Genomic DNA, 19,559 nt, shown 5'->3' with positions numbered 1-19,559 from the left:
GAGCAGAGGTGGAGTAACGTTACCCCACCACACCGAAAGTGCCCAGGTCACGAAGCCGCCCAGCCCTCCTCTCACCGGACCCTCGCCGGAATCCCTGGAGCTGCAGTTTGAAGGTTTCTGACGAGGCCTATTTGTCAGCACAAGTCTTGCCATGAGCACATCACAAAAAGCACAAGGTTTGGAAACAGGAAATAAAGACAAACATGACCCCTGGGTGCACATTTAGCTGCCGTGAGGTAACCTCTGCCGGGCTGCTGACTCAATCAAGTCAAATCCTTTATCTTCTCACTGAAGTGAAACATAATCCCCACAATTATAGACTGGTCTTCAGTACAATGGATTTTGGGTACAGGCAGTATCTAGGACAAACAGAGCTCTCAAAACATCTATGGTTATTGACAGAACCCGTATGTTGCCTGTGACCGCTAAAATAGCTCAAAATGCTGCTATTTTATTTCCCAAATTAACTCTTAATAAACTGCCATTCTCAATTAATATATTTAACCTGTCATTTCCAAGACGTCTAAGCAAGCTGCAGCTTGCCTCAGGATTACCCAAATGGGCCAGAAAAAGCAAAGGTAAAGATCCACATCACACGGTGCACTTTGGTAAATACCTCCTATTCCAAGTTTCCTTCAAGAAAATGAAAAATTAAATTTTCTCCCAAATACCGCATATACTGCCTGATCTTCACCAGGTAAACTCCAGCATGTTAAACGTGCCCAAATTCATCAGAAACACGCATTGGCATAGCCAATAGGTCTCGCCTTTGGGACCTTATAAGTATTTAGTTATGCAGCACAACGGTCCCAAAGGCGAGACCTATTGCCTATGCCAATGCTTGTTTATAAGTAGGAAGGTGTCCTTTCCTGCACATAAAAAACATTAAATAATGGCAATCTGCTACTTCTATGTGTGCTGCAGAATGCAGCACACATAGAAGTAGCAAATTGCCTATTTTGATTGCTTATGTGCTAGAAGAAACACCTGCCTGCACATGAACAACCATTCACTGCAATGGAAGCTCCCTTGCACTATGACGCAAGGGTGTCTGTGTTGGCGCTAAGCAGTTATTTTTAGCTCCAGCGCAAAAGAAAACACAGTGATGCACCACTTTGTTGTAAATATGGCGCATCCCTGTTTTTTTTAAATGACGCGGCACTGCAACATCTGCAGCAGCGATGTGCTATTTCCTTTCAGATATGCCCCTTAGTGTCAAACTCCACCACTGTAGATTCCAGGGAGGCTATCCTGGTGCAGCAGAGGGAACCCATCAGGAGCATAACCAGTTATGCTGCCCACATCCTATAATGACGCCATCTGTGTCTTTGCTCCATTCGGGGATATTCAAACTACTGACATATTTAAGGTCCTATGACCACAAGCTGCTCTTATTCAGTATGGGATCCCTCAGCACTCTGATTGTTGTTTTGGTGATATTTATATTTACTAGGTTTCTCCTTCCACCAAGGTTGCATCCTATTGTCCATAACTGATGGCATTTCAGTCTTGGAATTCGAGGTAGATTCTTCTGTCCTAGCTATTGGTTGGGACGCCCCTGACAGTTATTCTTCAGCTACACACAGATAATTTTCTTTACCCTACTGTGAATGAGAAAACACCTTTCATTTCTCAATGCTTGCAGATCTTTCCTTGGTGTCACCTTTGATTCTGGTTGCACTGCATGACCAGAGAGGGGTTACTGCAAAAGAGGGCAGATAGAGGGCAGCTAGATCAGCGATGATTTCCTTATTGAATGCATAATAGTGATGTCGGTATTTGTCTGGGTGGAGGTTATGCTTTCTTGTGTCTTCTCACTTATTTCATCGAAGATATTCACCATCCCTGGCATTTCTTTTTGCAGATAGCCTTTAAATACACCCAGAGAATATATTATAACGTTTTGTCTAGGAACAGTCTAAAATCAATATACTTGCCTGTGGTTCTGTGCTAAAGCCAGTCGGCTACCTGAATGTTGCTCAAAACTCCCAATTGCTCTACTCTTTAATTGGTTAAACTCTTGGCCATGGCTTCAAGTGAAGCAACCTTCTGATTGCCATTTTTAGGCTACACCCAATCTCTCTTTACTTTCTGGAGATATGGCCTCCAGAACATTTCACCCTTATTGAGATTTTTTTCAGCAACGTGCAAGGTGCCAACATATTCTTGTTTCTTCTTCAGATATAACTTTCCTATTGAACACAAACATCGTGAGTTCACTTTAGTGCTACATCATTGATATAATATTTCTAAGACCTCTCATGTTATTTGACTTTCAAGAATTGAAATCCCATCTTGTACTGCTGCTCAGGAATAGTGTGACCTACGTGCATGTCCATGGAGTTTCCTGCATGTAATCTAATATTTGATATTTCTAGGTTAGCAGCCACCTCCCTCTCTATTGATCTTTCTGAAGCTTATCCGTGTCAAATCAGAGGTGGTAATGCAAGGTCAGCTGGGAATTAAAGGTTACACATACATTCCAATCATCAACTACAGAACACATTGGACACAGCGTAATTTAAAGAGAATTTCTGCTTTTAGAAGGCAATTACAAAACTGTAAATGTCCAATGGGCAGCAATGGCTGAGTCCCCAAAATAATCTTTAGATTGACTTTGGTTTATCCTATTAAATGATAACCTTATAGGTGATATATCTCTTGATGTACGCAAATGTAAAAAATGCACCAGATACTCACCCCTCCAGTGAGCCCAAATATACGTTCCAGGTCTGGTGGAGTTAATATGTCTCTGCCTATCACAGATGCCTTAAAGCCTGGTGCATACTGCTCAATGCAGTCAAATACTAGGGACAAAAAGATGGCTACGTTATTACCACATTTAAAACTTCTATGAAAGTGGCATTTAAAGTAGTTCTTTAAGGAAGCTCTTTTAAATGATATTCAACATGTATACCCATAACTTTGATTTCTCCCAAGCACATCTTCAGCAAGCCTCCTGGTCCACAGTTGTGGTCATTATCACATTATAACTCATGGCAGTGTTGTGTCATAAGAGGGAAGCTGAGAGGAAATTACTTAAGTGAACATCAATTATCACGGACCATGGATGCACATTTCTTTTGACCAATATTGAAGAAGAGGAATAGGAAAGGAAGCAAGCTAAAGCAAATGTAGGAAATATGAAAGTGCAGGAAGAAGCAGTGCTAAAGCTGTTTTACAGCAGGGAGTCACAAAGGTGGAGCAGAAACAAGTATTTTTTACTGTATAGAGAAATGAACAGACAATAAAACATCAAGAACAAATTACATCCACTACATTCATCCTCATCAGGAGCAAGGATGAACAATAATCTAATGCATAAATCAGCCACTATGTTTTCATTGCCTAATAATCATCGCCTACCAACAGATGTTAAAACATAAACCAAACTTTCATTACAAAACGTTGGGTCTAACAATATTTTAGTAAAAATATTACTGATAGACCATTTAGTGACCACCAATCTGGCCTAGATTCTCCTTCATATGTCAACTCCTGACTCAGCAACATGCACCGGTCCTATAAACATACTTTCAAAATGCAAGAGCTAATAACCAGGAACTAATTTCACTATGTCTGCCTTACCAAGACTTGGTTCAGATGCATTTCCTATACCATCCGTGATCCACCAGACTTTAAACTACTACACAAAACCAGAAATGCAAAGAGAAAGAGAGCACTTGTTCAAAACATTGAAAAAATATGAATCCAAAAAACACACACCACCCAAACTTCAACAGGAACCTTGCGCAAGTGCAAATATGTACTGTATTGTGTTCGTTTACATGAACTCTCAGTATACATTTTGGAGGACAACTGAGGATTTTGTAGACAGAGGTTTGTGCAATGGTACCTCTTCAAAGGAGGCAAGCTCGAGATATAATCAATCAATCAATCAATCAATCATAGCATTTGTATAGCGCGCTACTCACCCGGAGGGGTCTCAAGGGGCTGGGGGGGTGTGCTACTGCTCAAAGAGCCAGGTCTTGAGTTGCTTCCTGAAGGATAGATGGTCCTGGGTCAGCCGGAGGTGGATGGGGAGGGAGTTCCATGTCTTGGCTGCCAGGTAGGAGAAGGATCTTCTACGATGGTGGCTCTGCGGATGCGTGGAACGGCGGCGAGGGCGAGGCTGGTGGATCGTAGCTGGCGGGTGGGAGTGTAGAAGGTCAGGCGGTTGTTGAGGTACTTGGGGCCCAGGTCGTGGAGAGCCTTGTGTGCGTGGGTGAGGAGTCTGAACGTGATCCTTTTGCTGATGAGCAGCCAGTGCAGGGCTCTCAGGTGTCCGGAGATGTGGCTGTGTCGGGGGATGTCCAGGATGAGTCGTGCGGAGGCGTTCTGGATGCGTTGGAGTTTTTTCTGAAGTTTGGCTGTGGTTCCGGCATAGAGGGTGTCCAGTCGGCTGGTGATGAGTGCCTGGGTGACCGTCTTCCTGGTTTCGGTGGGGATCCACCGGAAGATCTTTCGGAGCATACGCAGGGTGTTGAAGCACGACGATGAGACGGCGTTGACTTGTCTGGTCATCGAGAGGGAGGTGTCCAGGATGAAGCCCAGGTTACGTGCGTGGGACGTTGGCTTGGGATCGGTGCCCAGGGCAGGGGGCCAGAAGGAGTCGTCCCAGGCGGAGGGCGATGATCCCAGGATGAGGACTTCTGTCTTGTCTGAGTTCAGTTTCAAGCGGCTGTTCTTCATCCACTTGGCGACGTCTTTCATCCCTTCGTGTAGGCTGGTTCTGGCGGTGGCGGGGTCGTTTGTGAGGGAGAGGATCAGCTGGGTGTCGTCGGCATAGGAGATGATGTTGAGGTTGTGTTGGCGTGCGATGGCTGCGAGGGGGCTCATGTAGACATTGAAGAGGGTGGGGCTGAGTGATGATCCTTGTGGTACGCCGCAGATGACTTCGGTGGCCTCGGATCTGAACGGGGGAGGCGGACCCTCTGGGTTCTTCCGGTGAGGAACGAGATGATCCACTCCAGTGCCTGCTCTTGGATTCCGATGTTGTTGAGGCGCTGCACTAGGGTACGGTGGCAGACCGTGTCAAACGCTGCGGAGAGGTTCAGGAGGATGAGGGCCGCTGTTTCCCCGTTATCGAGCAGGGATCTGATGTCGTCTGTGGCTGCGATGAGGGCGGTCTCGGTGCTGTGGTTGGCTCGGAAGCCGGACTGCGAGTGGTCGAGGGATCCGTTCGCCTCGAGGAAGGCGGCAAGCTGTCTGTTGACGGTCTTCTCGATGACCTTGGCAGGAAAAGGGAGGAGCGAGATGGGACGGTAGTTCTTGAGGTCGGTGGGGTCCGCTGTTGGTTCCTTCAGGAGGGCGCTGAGCTCGGTGTGCTTCCAGCTCTCCGGGAAGGTGGCGGTTTGAAGGAGGTGTTGATGATGTCCCGGAGTTGGGGTGCGATGATGGAGTGGGCTTTGTTGAAGACGTGGTGGGGGCAGGGGTCGGTTGGTGATCCGGAGTGGATGGTGTTCATCACGCGGGTGGTGTCTTCGGTGCTGACAGGGGTCCAGGCGCGGAGGGTGGTGGTGGGGGGCGTTGGCTCGGTGGTAGGGTGCGTGGTCTGTGCCCCGAAGCTGTTGTGTATGTCGGCAATCTTGCTGTGAAAGAACGAGGCGAGTGAGTCGCAGAGGTCTTGCGAGGGAGTGATGTCGTTGTTTCCGGCGCTGGGGTTGGAGAGCTCTTTGACGATGCTGAAGAGTTCCTTGCTGTTGTGGGCATTGTTGTCCAGTCGTTCCTTGAATGCTGTCTTCTTGGTGGTGCGGATCAGCTGGTGGTGTTTGCGGGTGGCGCACTTGAGGGCAGTCATGTTATCGATGGTCTGGTTGTTACTCCAGGCTTTCTCGAGGGTGCGGCAGTTCTTCTTGGAGTTCTTGAGTTCGTCGGTGAACCAGGAGGCTTTCTTGCTGCCGGGTCTGCTGGAGGGGTCTTCAGTGGTGCGACGTTGTCTGCGCAGTTGGTGATCCACTGGGTGAGGTTGCTGGTTGCTTCGTTGGGGTACGATGTGCTGGCGGGAGGGTTCTGGCTGAGGGAGGTGGTGAGCTGGTCGGTGGCGATCTTGTTCCAGCTCCTGCGAGGAACCTGCTTCGGGTGGTGGTGGGTCGTGGTTCTTCTGAAGCTGAAGTGTACGCAGCTGTGGTCCGTCCAATGAAGTCCGGTGGAGTGGCTGAAGGAGATGTGCTTGCTGGAGGAGAAGATGGGGTCAAGCGTGTGGCCGGCGTAGTGGGTGGGGGTGTTCACCAGTTGCTTGAGTCCGAGGTTGGCGAGGTTGTCCAGCAGGGTGGTGGTGTTCCTGTCATTGTTGTTCTCCAGGTGGAAGTTGAAGTCCCCTAGGAGGCTGTAGTCAGCGGAGGGGAGGGCGTGCGGGCTGATGAAGTCTGCAATGTCTTCGCTGAATTGTGTGCGTGGTCCCGGGGGTCTGTAGATGAGGGTGCCTCTGAGGGTTGTCTTGGGGTCGGTGTGTATCTGGAAGTGGAGGTGTTCAGCGGCAGTGAGGGTGTCGTCGGAGTTGGTCGTGATGCCGGTGGTGTTCTTGTGTACAATGGCGATGCCTCCTCCGGTCTGGTTGACGCGGTCCCTCCTGGTGATCTTGTACCCTTCCAGGATGGCGATGGCCATGTCGGGGGCTGAGGAGGTGTTCATCCAGGTTTCCGTGAGGAAGGCGACATCTGGTGAAGTTGTGTCGAGGAGGTTCCAGAGTTCCACGGCATGTCTGTGGACGGAGCGGGTGTTGAGCAGGATGCACTTGAGGTGGTTGTTGTTGGTGATCGGCTTGGCGTCACATAATCAAATAAGGGGGACTGGGTACTGTAATGGGACACATAACCACAAGGATATCCTTCCTGGGGGAACCTACATTTATAGTCCTAATCAAGTTATGTGGTGGTTGTGGCACTAACAGTACTGGAGAACACATTCAAACTGCAGTTTATTGTCAAGATCCAATCATGACTTAAAGTCTTGGAATCTTTAGTTCCGTAAGAACTGGAAACACAATTTAAATGGTTACAGTACCAGTGGGATAGATATCAGCCAACAAAAGAATTAACCTGAGGCCTGAGGAGAAGAGGACAGGTTGTGTGTTCTGTTAGGCAGGAAATTAGCAGATACAATCTGTCCAAGATGAGGGAGGTGTTAGAATACTCACCAGTTGTTCATTGGCTATTTTGCCTCAGAGAGCTCATGTGGCTCTGACACAGTTTTAGCAGATTCCTATCTATATCCATGGAGGGGTACATCAAAGTGAGAACTGAGTCACTCATCCTTAAATAGATAACTTAATGTCTGTGGGTGGGCTACAATGGCATGAGCAAAGAGACTCTGAGTCAGCACCAGGCCAGAAGCAACTGTAAAATGAATGTGACACACATGAGAGGGATCTGTGCAGGTAAGCAGGCTCTTCCCATAGATGGGTTGAGTCTGACTGGAATCTTCCCTGCAACAGCATCTTCTGGGGCACAATCTGGCACTAAGACTTACATAAGCACTTCTGTCATAGGTGTAATCCTGTACATCTTCTTATGGGCATCCCTTATCTGAACAGGGTTCAGGTGGCATCCAAGGGTCCTAACAGGCCGATTCCATTCCTGTTCCTGCAGTTCTCCACCTCGGGCCCGTATCACTGCCTAGTGATGCTACGAGTGTGGTGAGCATGGTATGAACCTCCTGTTCCAAGAGGAACTGCCCACTATATTATTTCTGCTCCCAATGCCTTATTGCTTCTGTGTGTGCAAGGGTTGCACTGATAAATCTTGTGTTGTGGCTTTTCTGTGTGCATGAATGAAGCAGGCACTGCTACAACATCTGCTCTACCTGTTCTGTGTGAGGGGCATTTACTCTGCTGCTATCTGCTTATTACCTGTATTGTGAGCATGTGTGTTTGTCAAGGATGCTTGAACTGCTCGTGCCCTGGTGGAACCTGACTGATGAGCATATGGGAAGCTTGCAATTCTGAAGCCAATGTGATACTGTTTGCTAGCCAGCTACTTGTTATGCTACAGAAATACTAAACTATGCACAGAAATATCAAACATTTGGTGTGAGATGGCAGTTTTTACTGCGAGTGCCCATGAAATTCTTAATCTTTGTGCGAGAGGGAAAGCTTGCAGGTGGGGTGAAAGGGAAATGTCTGTGGAGCAATAGACAGTGGATGGAAAGAGTCAGGTGAAATGGAGAAGTTGGCTGGGTGTAGTATAATATTACGCAAATACAGGGGCTAAGGAAGGCAGGCAGCTGGATATAGATGTGTGCACTGAATCTGTGTCAAAATGGAAGGAGGGCAAGATCTAGACAAAGCATGGTATAACAACTTGAGCCATTTTACTATATTTTACCTCTGTCAGCATAGGCGTTCCTTTCATGGTCATCCCATACTTTGCCTCCAGCAAGGTTGTACGGCGTGTACTGGGTAAACAGGGAAATAACATGGCACCCACGAGGGGCCAATGTAGGGTCCAGGACAGAGGGTATGCAGAGTTCAATCATCGGCCTGGTAACAAAAAAACATAGTGAGCAAGCCAGCTATGAACCTGGTCCTCTGGAAGGAAGGATTAACACAAACATTCAATTCTGCTTTCAGAGATGCTTTACAAAAGAGTAAGCTGAAAAGGATATTACTGGAAATCTACCTAGGGAGATAAGGTGCTGCACGCTGGGCTCTGTGCTTGATCCATTCAGAAGCATGAGCAACCAAGCAGAGTCAAAGGTGAGAATTCAGGGGTTCTTCATTTAACCAGGACTATAGGTGCTCTGTTTTTAAGAGAATGTTAGCCTCCAAAGGCTCATTGGTTCTCTCTGATAATCATATGAACCAAACCTAGATCAAAAGGGGTGGAGAATATATTGAGACTGCATCCAGTATAACACTGCTATTGCACATGCAATAACGCTAGACTGTTCGAGTTGATATTCTATATCTAACTAACATCACTTGAATACCATCTTAAATATATTCCAGAACAATTTATATCACTAAAATCAATTAAGAAAAACAGAATAACACACAGAAAATACAATTGAAACACTGGGCACCCATGTTACACTAATTTGATACTGCTTCTGATTTCTGACTGCTAAAGATATGTTGGTCATTTTGTTACAACATGGAGGACCAGTCTTTGCCCTAAACATAGTACTTCCTATCAATAGTAAAGCTGAATTTAGTTACAGTATAAACCGTGTCAACATTAAAATTAGAAATCAAGGTTCAGGTACCATATGATCAAATGTCCGAGTTCACGTGAACAATTAGGAGTTGTGGTAAAGTGAAATCTCGCTTTGTCATGCAGTTATGCATGTAGGGAAATTTGGGGTAGCATGTGTTAGTTGTTGCTGTTCCTTGTGTTGTATAATATAGTGTGGTATAGTCTGTCATTGAAAACAAACTTTGTCATGGAGATTTCATCGATAAGGCCAACACCCCATTTTCTGGCACAACCAGGAGAACCGTCAATAGCGTGGGAAGAGTGGGTGCACATGTTTGATAACTATTTGGAGGTACTAGACGGTTTAGAATCTAGTTCTAATAGGAAAAGAGCAATATTGCTAAGCTCTTTAGGGAATGAAGGGCAACACATGTTTAAGCACTTACCCAAAGCCATGAATCAAGCTGGAAGGGCAACTGAGGCTGTGCATGTAGAAGCAAGGAAGAGGTTGGAGTTAAGGTTTGCAGGAGCACCAACTTGCTTATGCAAGAATATACATTTTATACTCAACCATAAAGGTCCTGAGAAGAGGGCTTTGGGAGGGGCGGTCGACCGGAGGGAGACCTGTTCCTCCCGGGGGGTTTTGGGGCCTGGGGAGGGGGGGGGGGAGTAGCCAGCACCGTAAGTGGGATGGTTTTGGGCTGGTTGGTTCCTTTGGGCTGTTTTGGCTATAGCTTGGGCTACGTTTGGGCTGCTTTAAATATAAGCGCACATTTTAGGTCACTGGCCACCATTTCTGTGGCAGTGACACAGCAGCCGGGTAGGGGTCTTTGTGGGGATTTGTTTTATTTTGCTTTGCTGTATTATGGTGCGGTGCGGTATCGCGGAGCCTTGCCAGTGTCCCCCTGTCCTGCAGTGGCCGCTTGCGGTGTTTTTGGGCGACGAGGTTGGAGGACGCCTTGTGTACACACTGTCCTGAGAGTTGTGCTGCGGGTGGTTTGTAGCCTGGTGTGTGGTGCGGGTCTGCGAGGGCTCCGCGGGTCAGCGGTGCGGCTCTAGGCAAGAGCGGTTTTCTGTGTGGCGGTGCAGCAGGCTGATCGGAGGCACTTACCAGGGCAATTGAGTGGCTGGACGACCCTCGTGTTGAGGAGGCACTCCGCCTCCTGGATGAAGCGGACCGCATGGATATTGTGCGGCCCGAGGTGAAGGTAAGGCCGCCGCGGCGCGCGGCCAGCGACGCCGTGGCGGTGGTGCTGGCTCCGGAACCTCCTCGGGTGAGGCAGCGTCTGGAGGCGGGGGGAGGGGGCCGGGGCCGGAGGTCCGGGGAGGGGGCTCGGCACGGCTGCCCTACAGCCGCAGGGAACAGGGGGAAGAGGCGGCGGGGGGAGGCGGGGTGCAGCGGACAGGCCGGCGCTGGAGTTTACGGTGGGAGCGGAAGAGAGGGTGGGGGAGCAGAGCTTCAGTGCAGCATTGCAGGCGGGAGGGGGAGGGGCACGACGGGGAGGGCGAGGCAAGAGGAATGGGGTGCCTTCCAGGCGAGGGGAGTTGGCAGAGGAGGGGCCCCTATGCCGGCGCTCGAGGGGGGGATGTCCCCGGTCTTGATTGAAGAGTCGGAGGTGGAGGTGGAGGAGGAGGAGGGCTGGTTGGGGTGGGGGGGCGGTGTGTGGGTAGAGTCATCCTCGGAGGGAGAGGGGAGTGTGGTGGCACCCAGTAGGTCGCAGTCACCAGGGGCGTGGGCGCGATGGACCACACGGGCAGGGGAGCACAGGGCAGGGGGGATGGGGGAGAGTGAGCTGGGGGCGACTTGGAGCAAGGTGGGGGTGAGGAAGAGAGGGGAGGGGGACAGGGGGACGGGATGATGGAGCATCACGGGGGGTTGGGGAGGGTGGGGAGGGGTGTGTACGGCGTTTTGGGGGGACATCGGGGAGTTCTCGGGGGTCCGGCAGGGGTGTGGGGCTTGGGGGGGGCGGTTAGCCGGGAGAGGGCCCCCTCGGAGGGGAGCATCGGGGTGGGGGAAGCCTGCGGAAGGGCGGGCGGGATGGGAAGCTGGTCGGGCTTGGGGGGATGGGTGGGGGGATCGCCTGCCATGGAGGGGGGGCACTCAGCGGGAGGAGGTCGGGGTAGGCGGGGGGTTAGCGGGCTTTGGGGGGAGTGGGTGGGATGGGGGGTCGAGTTTACCCCGGAATGCTGGACTCCACCTCTTTTTCCCAACAGGAATGTTTGGCAAGGTGCTCGGGAAAGCAGCATGCGGCTCCACTCCGCCGCGGGGATGGTCCGGCTCTGCCTTGTACGGGCGGTCGCGCTCCACCATGGGACCAGGCGGCAGCGCACACAGGGAGGCGGGTGGTAGGACCCCGAAGGGTCGAGACGGCCGTTGGGAGACAGGGGCGGTGGTACGGAGCGGCGGAGCCGATTATGGAGGAATATCAGGTGGATGGGAGGAGGGAGAGTGTGGACTTGTTGGGAAAAGGCTGGATTGAGCCGGGTAGAGCCCATGGAAAGGGGCAGACGGGGGCTGAAATTGGTGGAGGTGTAGGATATGGATCAGGGTAGGATGCTACAGCTAGATTACGAGGAGACCTCTTCTGAGGAGCGGGAGATTCGGGAACAGAGGGGGATGGGAGAGTAGGGGGGAGCAGCGTAACGATGTTCATAGTGTGTTACAGGAACGCCCCCGACACGGACCTGCGAGTGTGACGGTCCCCCCTGCTCCACTGGTTAGGCGGCGGGATCCAGCGCGGACGCCTGCCTTGACGCCAGGTAAGGACGGTGCAGGGAGTGGGTTGGGTGCACCCATGTGAGTGGATGTGTCAGTGGGACGGATCCACGGGGGAGTTGGAGGTGCGCCTTAATAAGGGGCGATATGTGAAAGATACGGGGGTGGGCCCGGATGATGCGGGCGCTGGTGAGTCGGGTGACGGTAAGGCGGACACGGGCACCGTCAGGGGTGCCCGGGCGGCGAAGCCAGGCGACAGATCCGACGGAGGAAAAGGGGGGAAGGAGAGCTGTGACGTGCCGGTGCGAAAACGTCCCTATATGGGCATTACAAAGCCGCTGGGGGCGCATCTGTCGCTGGCGAGTAAGGAGAAGATTTGGAAGGGGGAATATGTGGAGATCCTGAAGTTCCTTCACAAGGAGCTAACGGCGAAGGAAGGGTCAAAGGAGGAGGAGCAGGAGTTGGCTCGGAGACCCAAGGTGCCCTTGACCATTGATAACTGGTCGGCGGCTTTTCTGATCTTCGCCAGCGTGTACTGCGAAAAGTACCCGGATCGGGCGGTGGCGCTTTTCAAATATATAGATGTGGTCCGGCGGGCGCAGATCACGTATGAGGGGTATGCTTGGTCAAATTATGACGAGGAGTTTCGTGCATGCTTGTTGTCGGATCCGGAGGCGAACTGGGGCGAGGTTGACTCGGATTTGTATCACCAAACTATGGGAGGGGCGAAGTTTGGCAAGACAATATATACGCCCAACGGCCTCCCGCTTACGCCGTCCCCCTTTTCGGCGGACCCCACCCGGGGGGGGGAGGGCGAGGAGACGGTGCCACATCTACCACAGTGGGGGCCTGTTGGGACTTCAACAAAGGCTCGTGTGGCAGGAAATATTGCCGATTTTGGCATGAGTGCTCCAAGTGCGGGAAGAGACACCCGGTGGTGCGATGCTGGGGAGTCGGGGGCGATGCACAGGGACAACAGCCCGCGGCGGCAGGAGCACAGTCAGAGGGGACGGGGGTGGAAAAGGGGGGTCGAGGGTTTTTGGAAAAGGCTCATACGCCGGAGCTGCTTGAGCCCCCCTTGGCGTCCTATCCGCGGGCGGACGATGCGGACACATTGCAACGGGGTTTTCGAGAGGGTTTCCGGCTGGGGTACGAGGGCCCGTGGATCGCCAGGTGGGCAGAGAATCTCAAGTCAGTGAATGCGCACAAAGTGGTGGTGCGGGAAAAATTGTTCAAGGAAGTGTGGGAGGGGCGGATGGTGGGCCCCTTTCCAGAGGGGCCCATTCGGGACTTGATTATATCACCTATCGGTGTGGTGCCCAAGAAGGAACCAGGGCAGTTTCGTCTGATACAGCACTTGTTGTGGCCAGAAGGGTCATCGGTGAATGACTTTATCTCAACGGAGTTGACGTCGTTGTCTTACTCGTCCGTGGATGTGGCACGGCGGATGGTGGCGGCGGTAGAGACAGGCGCCCTCATGGCAAAATGCAATATCAAGTCGGCTTTCAGGCTGCTGCCAGTACACCCGGTGGATTACCAGTTGTTGGGGATTCAGTTTGACGGGGTATTATTGTGGATAAGGCGTTGCCCATTGGGTGCTCGATATCGTGCGCGTTGTTCGAGCGTTTCAGTTCCTTTTTGCAGTGAGCTTTTTCCTGGCGCAAAGGCTAAGCGCGGTGATGCACTATCTGGATGACTTCTTCTTGGTGGGACGGCCTGGTTCGACGGACTGCCAGCAGCAGCTGGACGGTTTTTGGGTGTGCCCTTGGCGCCGGAGAAGACGCATGGTCCCAGTACAGTGCTGTCATTTTTGGGTTACGCCTGCCGAAGGCTGCGCTCTGCGCAGCTTTTCGGCGCAGGTGAAATCCTTTGTTGACAATAAGGACTTCGGGAACGTCCCCCGGCTCTCATTGGCTAGCTCCATAAATGGAGGCTAGCCATTGGGTGCCGGATCTGTCCGTCAAGGCCGGACCAGATTCGGGGGCGTTCCCGAGATTTTTTCCCTGGGCGGAGTTTCGTTTTTTCCCGTTCCCTCCCCTTTCACTGAAAGTTATTTCAGATGCGCTGTCCATTCCCGCCCCCCTCCGTGTGCCTCCTCGCCCCCCCTCGCTGTCCTGTGCACGTTTCCCGCCTCCCTCCCGCCGTCCGTGTCCTCTTCCGCCGTTCGTGTCCGCTTCCGCCGTTCGTGTCCTCTCCCGCCCCCCTCCCGCCGTCCGTGTCCTCTCCCGCCCCCCTCCCGCCGTTCGTGTCCTCTCCCGCCCCCCTCCCGCCGTCCGTGTCCTCTCCCGCCCCCCTCCCGCCGTTCGTGTCCTCTCCCGCCCCCGCTCTTAGAGCTGGGAAGGAGCTGTTCATGGCGGCTGTGCTTTGGACAGAGCAGCAGTTTCCAGTGTTTTTATTCTCCCACTTGGATCAACGTTACCCAATTCTGGAGCGGCGTAAGGGGGTCCGATCTCCCCTGGACACTGACATAAGCTTATTGGGGTGCTCCTTCAGTGGGATTTGATGTCAAAATCGCGTTTTTTCGATGCTAGTTTCCGTGCTCTGTGAGAAGACACGACGGAGAAGGGGAGAGCTCGTTGTTTTTCCCAGCTCGGAAGCCATGGCGCACCTTCATTTTTGTGCGCTTCGATGAAGAGCCCTTTCCATCTCGGGAATTCCCTTTGTGTCCATTGTTCCTCGCCTGTGCCCTCTGTTCAGTATGTTACTCAGTTTTATTTTTCCAATCCTAAAAATACTTCAAAACATTTGAATTTAAACGTTTTAGTGGATTTTAAGGTTTTCCCTTCCGTTGTCAACAAAAGATCTTATTAACATCGGCCGCGCATTAATTTGGTACGTAACAGTTGAATTTGTTTCCATAAACGTTTCCTCCCCATGTCCAAACGAAGTGTGTAACTCCCCATGCTGGGGAAAGAAAGCTCCAAAATACATTTTTGTTACCGTACAGTCAGCCGATCACTTGACAGAGCAGGCATTAGTATAGATGTCTCAGGCTATTAACAGCATTTCACAGCCAGATGTATTCAATCTGTTTCTACGAACCTTTGAAAGGCTAGGGCATTTGACAGTAAAGCTTTTTAGGCTGCGTGTAACTGAGCACAGCAACATTTGCACTTCGCCCAAGATTGTAAGAAAGTCGAATTGCCCAGTACAGGGAATGCAGGAGCTGGAAGAGAGAGACATAGCGAGAGAAAGGTAGGAGATGCAAAGTCAGGGTAAGGCATGCGGAATAAGACGGGGACAGACCTGGAAGTAGAAAGAAAGTCAGGAAAAGAGGGAGAGGCAGAAAAAGGCAAGCAAAAGAACCATATAGATTTGGAGACACGGAAATGTAGGTAGAGAAAAATAAAAGGAAAACGGCTTAAAGAGACGGAAAAACAGACTGGGAGAAAGAAACGCATATAAAGGGAGAGAAGAGACACGGAACAGAGAAACTGAGAAAAATAGGGAGGAAGAGAGGCAGAATAAGAGGAGGGACGAAGGAGAAAGACGGAGAGGAAAACCAACAAGAAAAAGGCAAGTAAAGATGGAGACAACCGACAGCTGGGAGGGAGTTAGGAAGAGATAAAGACAGACAAAATCAGTATCGCTGCCTCTATCTCTGCCACTATATCTATTTGCCTGTTGCTTCGTCTGTCACTGCATCTGTATTTCTCTTCCTTGTATGTCTGTCTCGATTGGCTTCTGTGTCCCTTACTTCCGCTGTCACCTTGTATTCTTTCTCAATACAAGCACCGAGTTTGGCTGACAATCTTTTGCTGGGACTAGTGTTTTCTGGGCTCAGCCGTCTGACCTGTATCTGCTGGGCTGAAGTGCGATCAGGCCCAGGGCACAATCTGATCTTAAATCTACGGGGATAGCAGTCTTGACCTTTACTATATCTTTAGTAGTCAGTGGGTTTCGGGCCTTTTGCGTGTTTTACAAATAAATAAAAAAATCTTTAACACTTGGGTAATTCAAATAAATAATTGCCGACTTTCTGGGGAAAGTCCGGGGGTGTTAAATTGATATGACCTTTTTCCTTTCCGACACCACTGCATTGCACCATTTGTGTTTTTAAGCTTTTACATTTACTTATTAAAATGAAACCTGGCACATGTATTATAACCAGAATGCGGTAGTGATATCCACACAGTTTCATCTGTAAACGCCACTCCGGTTGCACAGAGCTTATATCATCATTTACAACTAGCTGACATATTTGTTTTAGATAGTGTGGTTTTGGACAAAGAGTATCTGCTTCTCCCCAGTGGAGCTTTGTTTTTGCCAGAGCTTGTTGTACATTGGTGCCGTGGATTTGTATTTCATATTGGCTAATTGCTTGAAGTTTTCCACCCACACAGGCAAGGGAATCTGTGGGCTACGTAAATACTTATTTAAAATACTGAATATTGTAAAGCTATCAAGGGGATTATTTTTTTATCCCAATGAATTAAAAAGAAGTCGCGGAGGACCAGTTACTATTTGCAAAACATTTTGTCAATTTGTAGTAACGCCTCTGCAATGGTCCAGACTAGTTTTGCCCTTTTATTTTCTCTGGTGTGACACTTATTTTTGCGGATCTGGTAACATGCATCCTGTTGCATTTCACGCTACCTTGTTCTAAGCAAGTTAGCGTTAGCTGTGGATGATGTTTTTGATTTGTTGGCATTACATATTTAATCAATAAAGAATGCGAAAGTAAAACGGTCTAGAAACTAAAATGACCTTTTAACAGTCCTAAGTATGATATAGGATCATACTATATATTATCTAATAGGATGTCTGCATTTGGGCGTCTATTGGAATAAATTAATGTGTTTTTCATATTTGTGTAGAAAGTTAATCAACGAGCATCTGAAGTAATAACTTGTTTCTTTGTGTGCAGGCTGTGTACAGCTGCATAGCATAAATGATTCTCCGCGTTCCGGTTGTCTTACCTCTTAACATTCAGGTCAAGTCTTTTCCATCCTTTGGAATCCAGTTGTTGGGCTGCTGTTATGTATAGCTATGTAGAGGCCAACAAAGTAAGTGCACAACAAGTGACCCGTCGCAAAATGCGTTTCTTACCTCATTTTTGGGTTTCGCCTGCCGAAGGCTGCGCTCTGCGCAGCTTTTCGGCGCAGGTGAAATCCTTTATTTACAATAAGGACTTCGGGAACGTCCCCCGGCTCTCATTGGCTAGCTCCATAAATGGAGGCTAGCCATTGGGTGCCGGATCTGTCCGTCAAGGCCGGACCAGGTTCGGGGGCGTTCCCGAGATTTTTTCCCTGGGCGGAGTTTCGTTTTTTCCCGTTCCCTCCCCTTTCACTGAAAGTGATTTCAGATGCGCTGTCCTTTCCCGCCCCCTCCGTGTGCCTCCCCGCCCCCGCCCCCCCTCGCTGTCCTGTGCACGTTTCCCGCCTCCCTCCTGCCGTCCGTGTCCCCTCCCGCCGTCTGTGTCCCCTCCCGCTGTTCGTGTCCTCTCCCGCCCCCTCCCGCCGTCCGTGTCCTCTCCCGCCGTCCGTGTCCTCTTCCGCCGTTCGTGTCCTCTCCCGCACCCCTCCCGCCGTCCGTGTCCTCTCCCGCCCCCCTTCCGCCGTTCGTGTCCTCTCCCGCCCCCCTCCCGCCGTCCGTGTCCTCTCCCGCCCCCTGTGTCCTCGTAGGTGCTTGTTTTTGTGTGTGTACAGCATTTGCCAATCCCTGACAACATGCTTTCACCCAATCCATGACTGCGCTGTTCCCCAGGGGCAGGTTAAAGAACTCCAGCGGCGGTGCCTAGAAGCTGTGGCTGTGCACGCGCAGTCGTCTGTCTCCCCGAGGTTTGCCGTGGACTTGGTGGGCAGCATTCTCGTGCAGGGCAGTACGCGAGAGTAGCGCAGTCATTCCCCTGGGTTGAGCTTCTAGCTGTTTACGGTCAGTTTCACCCCATCTTTTGCTACTATTGTCAGGCTGCCAGATTAGCAAAGCGGCGCTGGGATTTTCCTTCTGTCGTAGAGACCACGTGTTCCACTGCACACTGTGCTCTTTTGTTTTTCAATTTTCGCTAATGCGTGTGAAACCAGAAAATAGTACCAGTGGCATTTCTGTTCTTGGGTATTCGTGGTATTCCTTCTCAGTGTTTGCTCGGCCACCGACTCTTTTAACATTTTACTTGCATCGCCCACTCTGCTCGTTTGTCAAGGGTAAACTATTTATGGGTTTACAAATTACGTAATTAAGTTACAAGATTATTACAATTACTCTTAACACAAAGCAGCATCTACATAAAAGTCGTGTCCAGCAGCAGCACTAGCACCACCACCAGAGGCTTGGGGCTCGCCCGCCCTGCTCTGCTGGGCCCTGCTGCTGCTCTGCGCCCCGGAGAGCTCCGCGCTGGCAGACTTCTCAGGTAAGACCCTCTCTGCTTCCCGGCCTGCCCTCTCGCGGCCTGCCCTCTCGCGGCCTGCCCACTCCCGGCCTGCCCACTCCCGGCCTGCCCTCTCCCAGCCTGTCCCCTCCCTGTCCACTTCCAGCCTGCCCTCTCCCAGCCTGTCCCCTCAATGCCCTTTCCTAGCCTGTCCACTTCCAGCCTGCCCTCTCCCAGCCTGCCCTCTCCCAGCCTGTCCCCTCCCTGCCCTCTCCCAGCCTGTCCTCTCCCTGCCTGTTGTAGTGTCCCGGCGGCAGCAGGCAGGAGCGTGCACTGCGTCCCCGAAGTAACAGCCCTAAAGCAAGCAAGAAGTACGCCCCCCTCCCACCAATCCCTGTTAGGTAGTGGAAACTGTCCAAACTGGGGTGCAGACAGCCCCTCTCACCTTTCGGCTTGGTACCACTGCACCAGCCGCACTACTTCCCTACTGACCGTTCTCCACTTCAGCCCCGTCTAAATTACAATTCCTGCTTGTGACCCTTTTGCCTGCTTGTGCTTGTTTTCGTGACCCTGTTGCCTGCCTGTGCCTCCGTGTGCCCCTGTTGCCTGCTTGTGCCTCCGTGTGCCCCTGTTGCCTGCTTGTGCCTCAGTTTTCGTGCCCCTGTCGCCTGCTTGTGCCTCAGTTTTCGTGCCCCTGTCGCCTGCTTGTGCCTCAGTTTTCGTGCCCCTGTCGCCTGCTTGTGCCTCCGTGTGCCCCTGTTGCCTGCTTGTGCCTCCGTGTGCCCCTGTTGCCTGCTTGTGCCATGTGGGTGTGTGTGGAGGGCTCTGTGTGGCTGTGTGTGTGGAGGGCTCTGTGTGGCTGTGTGTGTGGAGAGCTTTGTGTGGCTGTGTGTGTGGGGGGCTCTGTGTGGGTGTGTGTGTGGGGGGGCTCTGTGTGTGTCATTTGCGAGAGATAAAGCTAGTGGCATTGTAAATGACAATGCCATTTATTTATGTTAAAAAAACATAAATAAAAATAATGTCAAGAGCAATGCCAATAGCTCTAACTTTAACAAAGGCGAAACCATTGCATTGTAAATGCTTGTTGGGAATTGAGCTCGACTCGTGGCCATGGAAGCACGCCTGCCGGAGGAAAAGAAGATGTTGGCTTTGGTGGATGGCATGTTGGACAAACGGAAAGTGACGGTGCGTAAGGTACAGGTGCTGCTGGGACACTTGAACTTCGCATGCCGTGTTGTGCGGGCGGGACGTACTTTTTGCAGACGGCTGGGTCTTGCGCAGTCTGGTTTGACTCTGCCACATCACCATTGGCGCTTGTCGGCGGGGACGAAGGAGGACTTGCGTATGTGGCGGGCCTTCTTAGAGAGTTTAAATGGTGTGCCCATGGCGCCCCCCCGAGGAC

General features: G+C 51.2%; 1 protein-coding gene across 1 annotated transcript in view; it reads right to left on the bottom strand.

The window, feature by feature from the left end:
• PYROXD2 (pyridine nucleotide-disulphide oxidoreductase domain 2) overlaps positions 1-19,559 on the bottom strand; it is a 541,945-nt gene that overhangs the window by 47,605 nt on the left and 474,781 nt on the right. Inside the window, exons 13-14 of the mRNA XM_078643559.1 lie at positions 8,325-8,479; positions 2,701-2,807 (exon numbers count right to left, since the gene is read on the bottom strand). Coding sequence (XP_078499685.1) covers positions 2,701-2,807; positions 8,325-8,479 — 262 coding nt within the window. The remainder of the gene's footprint in view (positions 1-2,700; positions 2,808-8,324; positions 8,480-19,559) is intronic.

This window comes from Lissotriton helveticus, chromosome 5_1 (genome assembly GCF_964261635.1).
Source record: "Lissotriton helveticus chromosome 5_1, aLisHel1.1, whole genome shotgun sequence".
Taxonomy (NCBI): Eukaryota; Metazoa; Chordata; class Amphibia; order Caudata; family Salamandridae; genus Lissotriton; species Lissotriton helveticus.
Note: the sequence above shows the minus strand (reverse complement) of the source record. Positions and strands in the feature narration are given on the sequence as shown.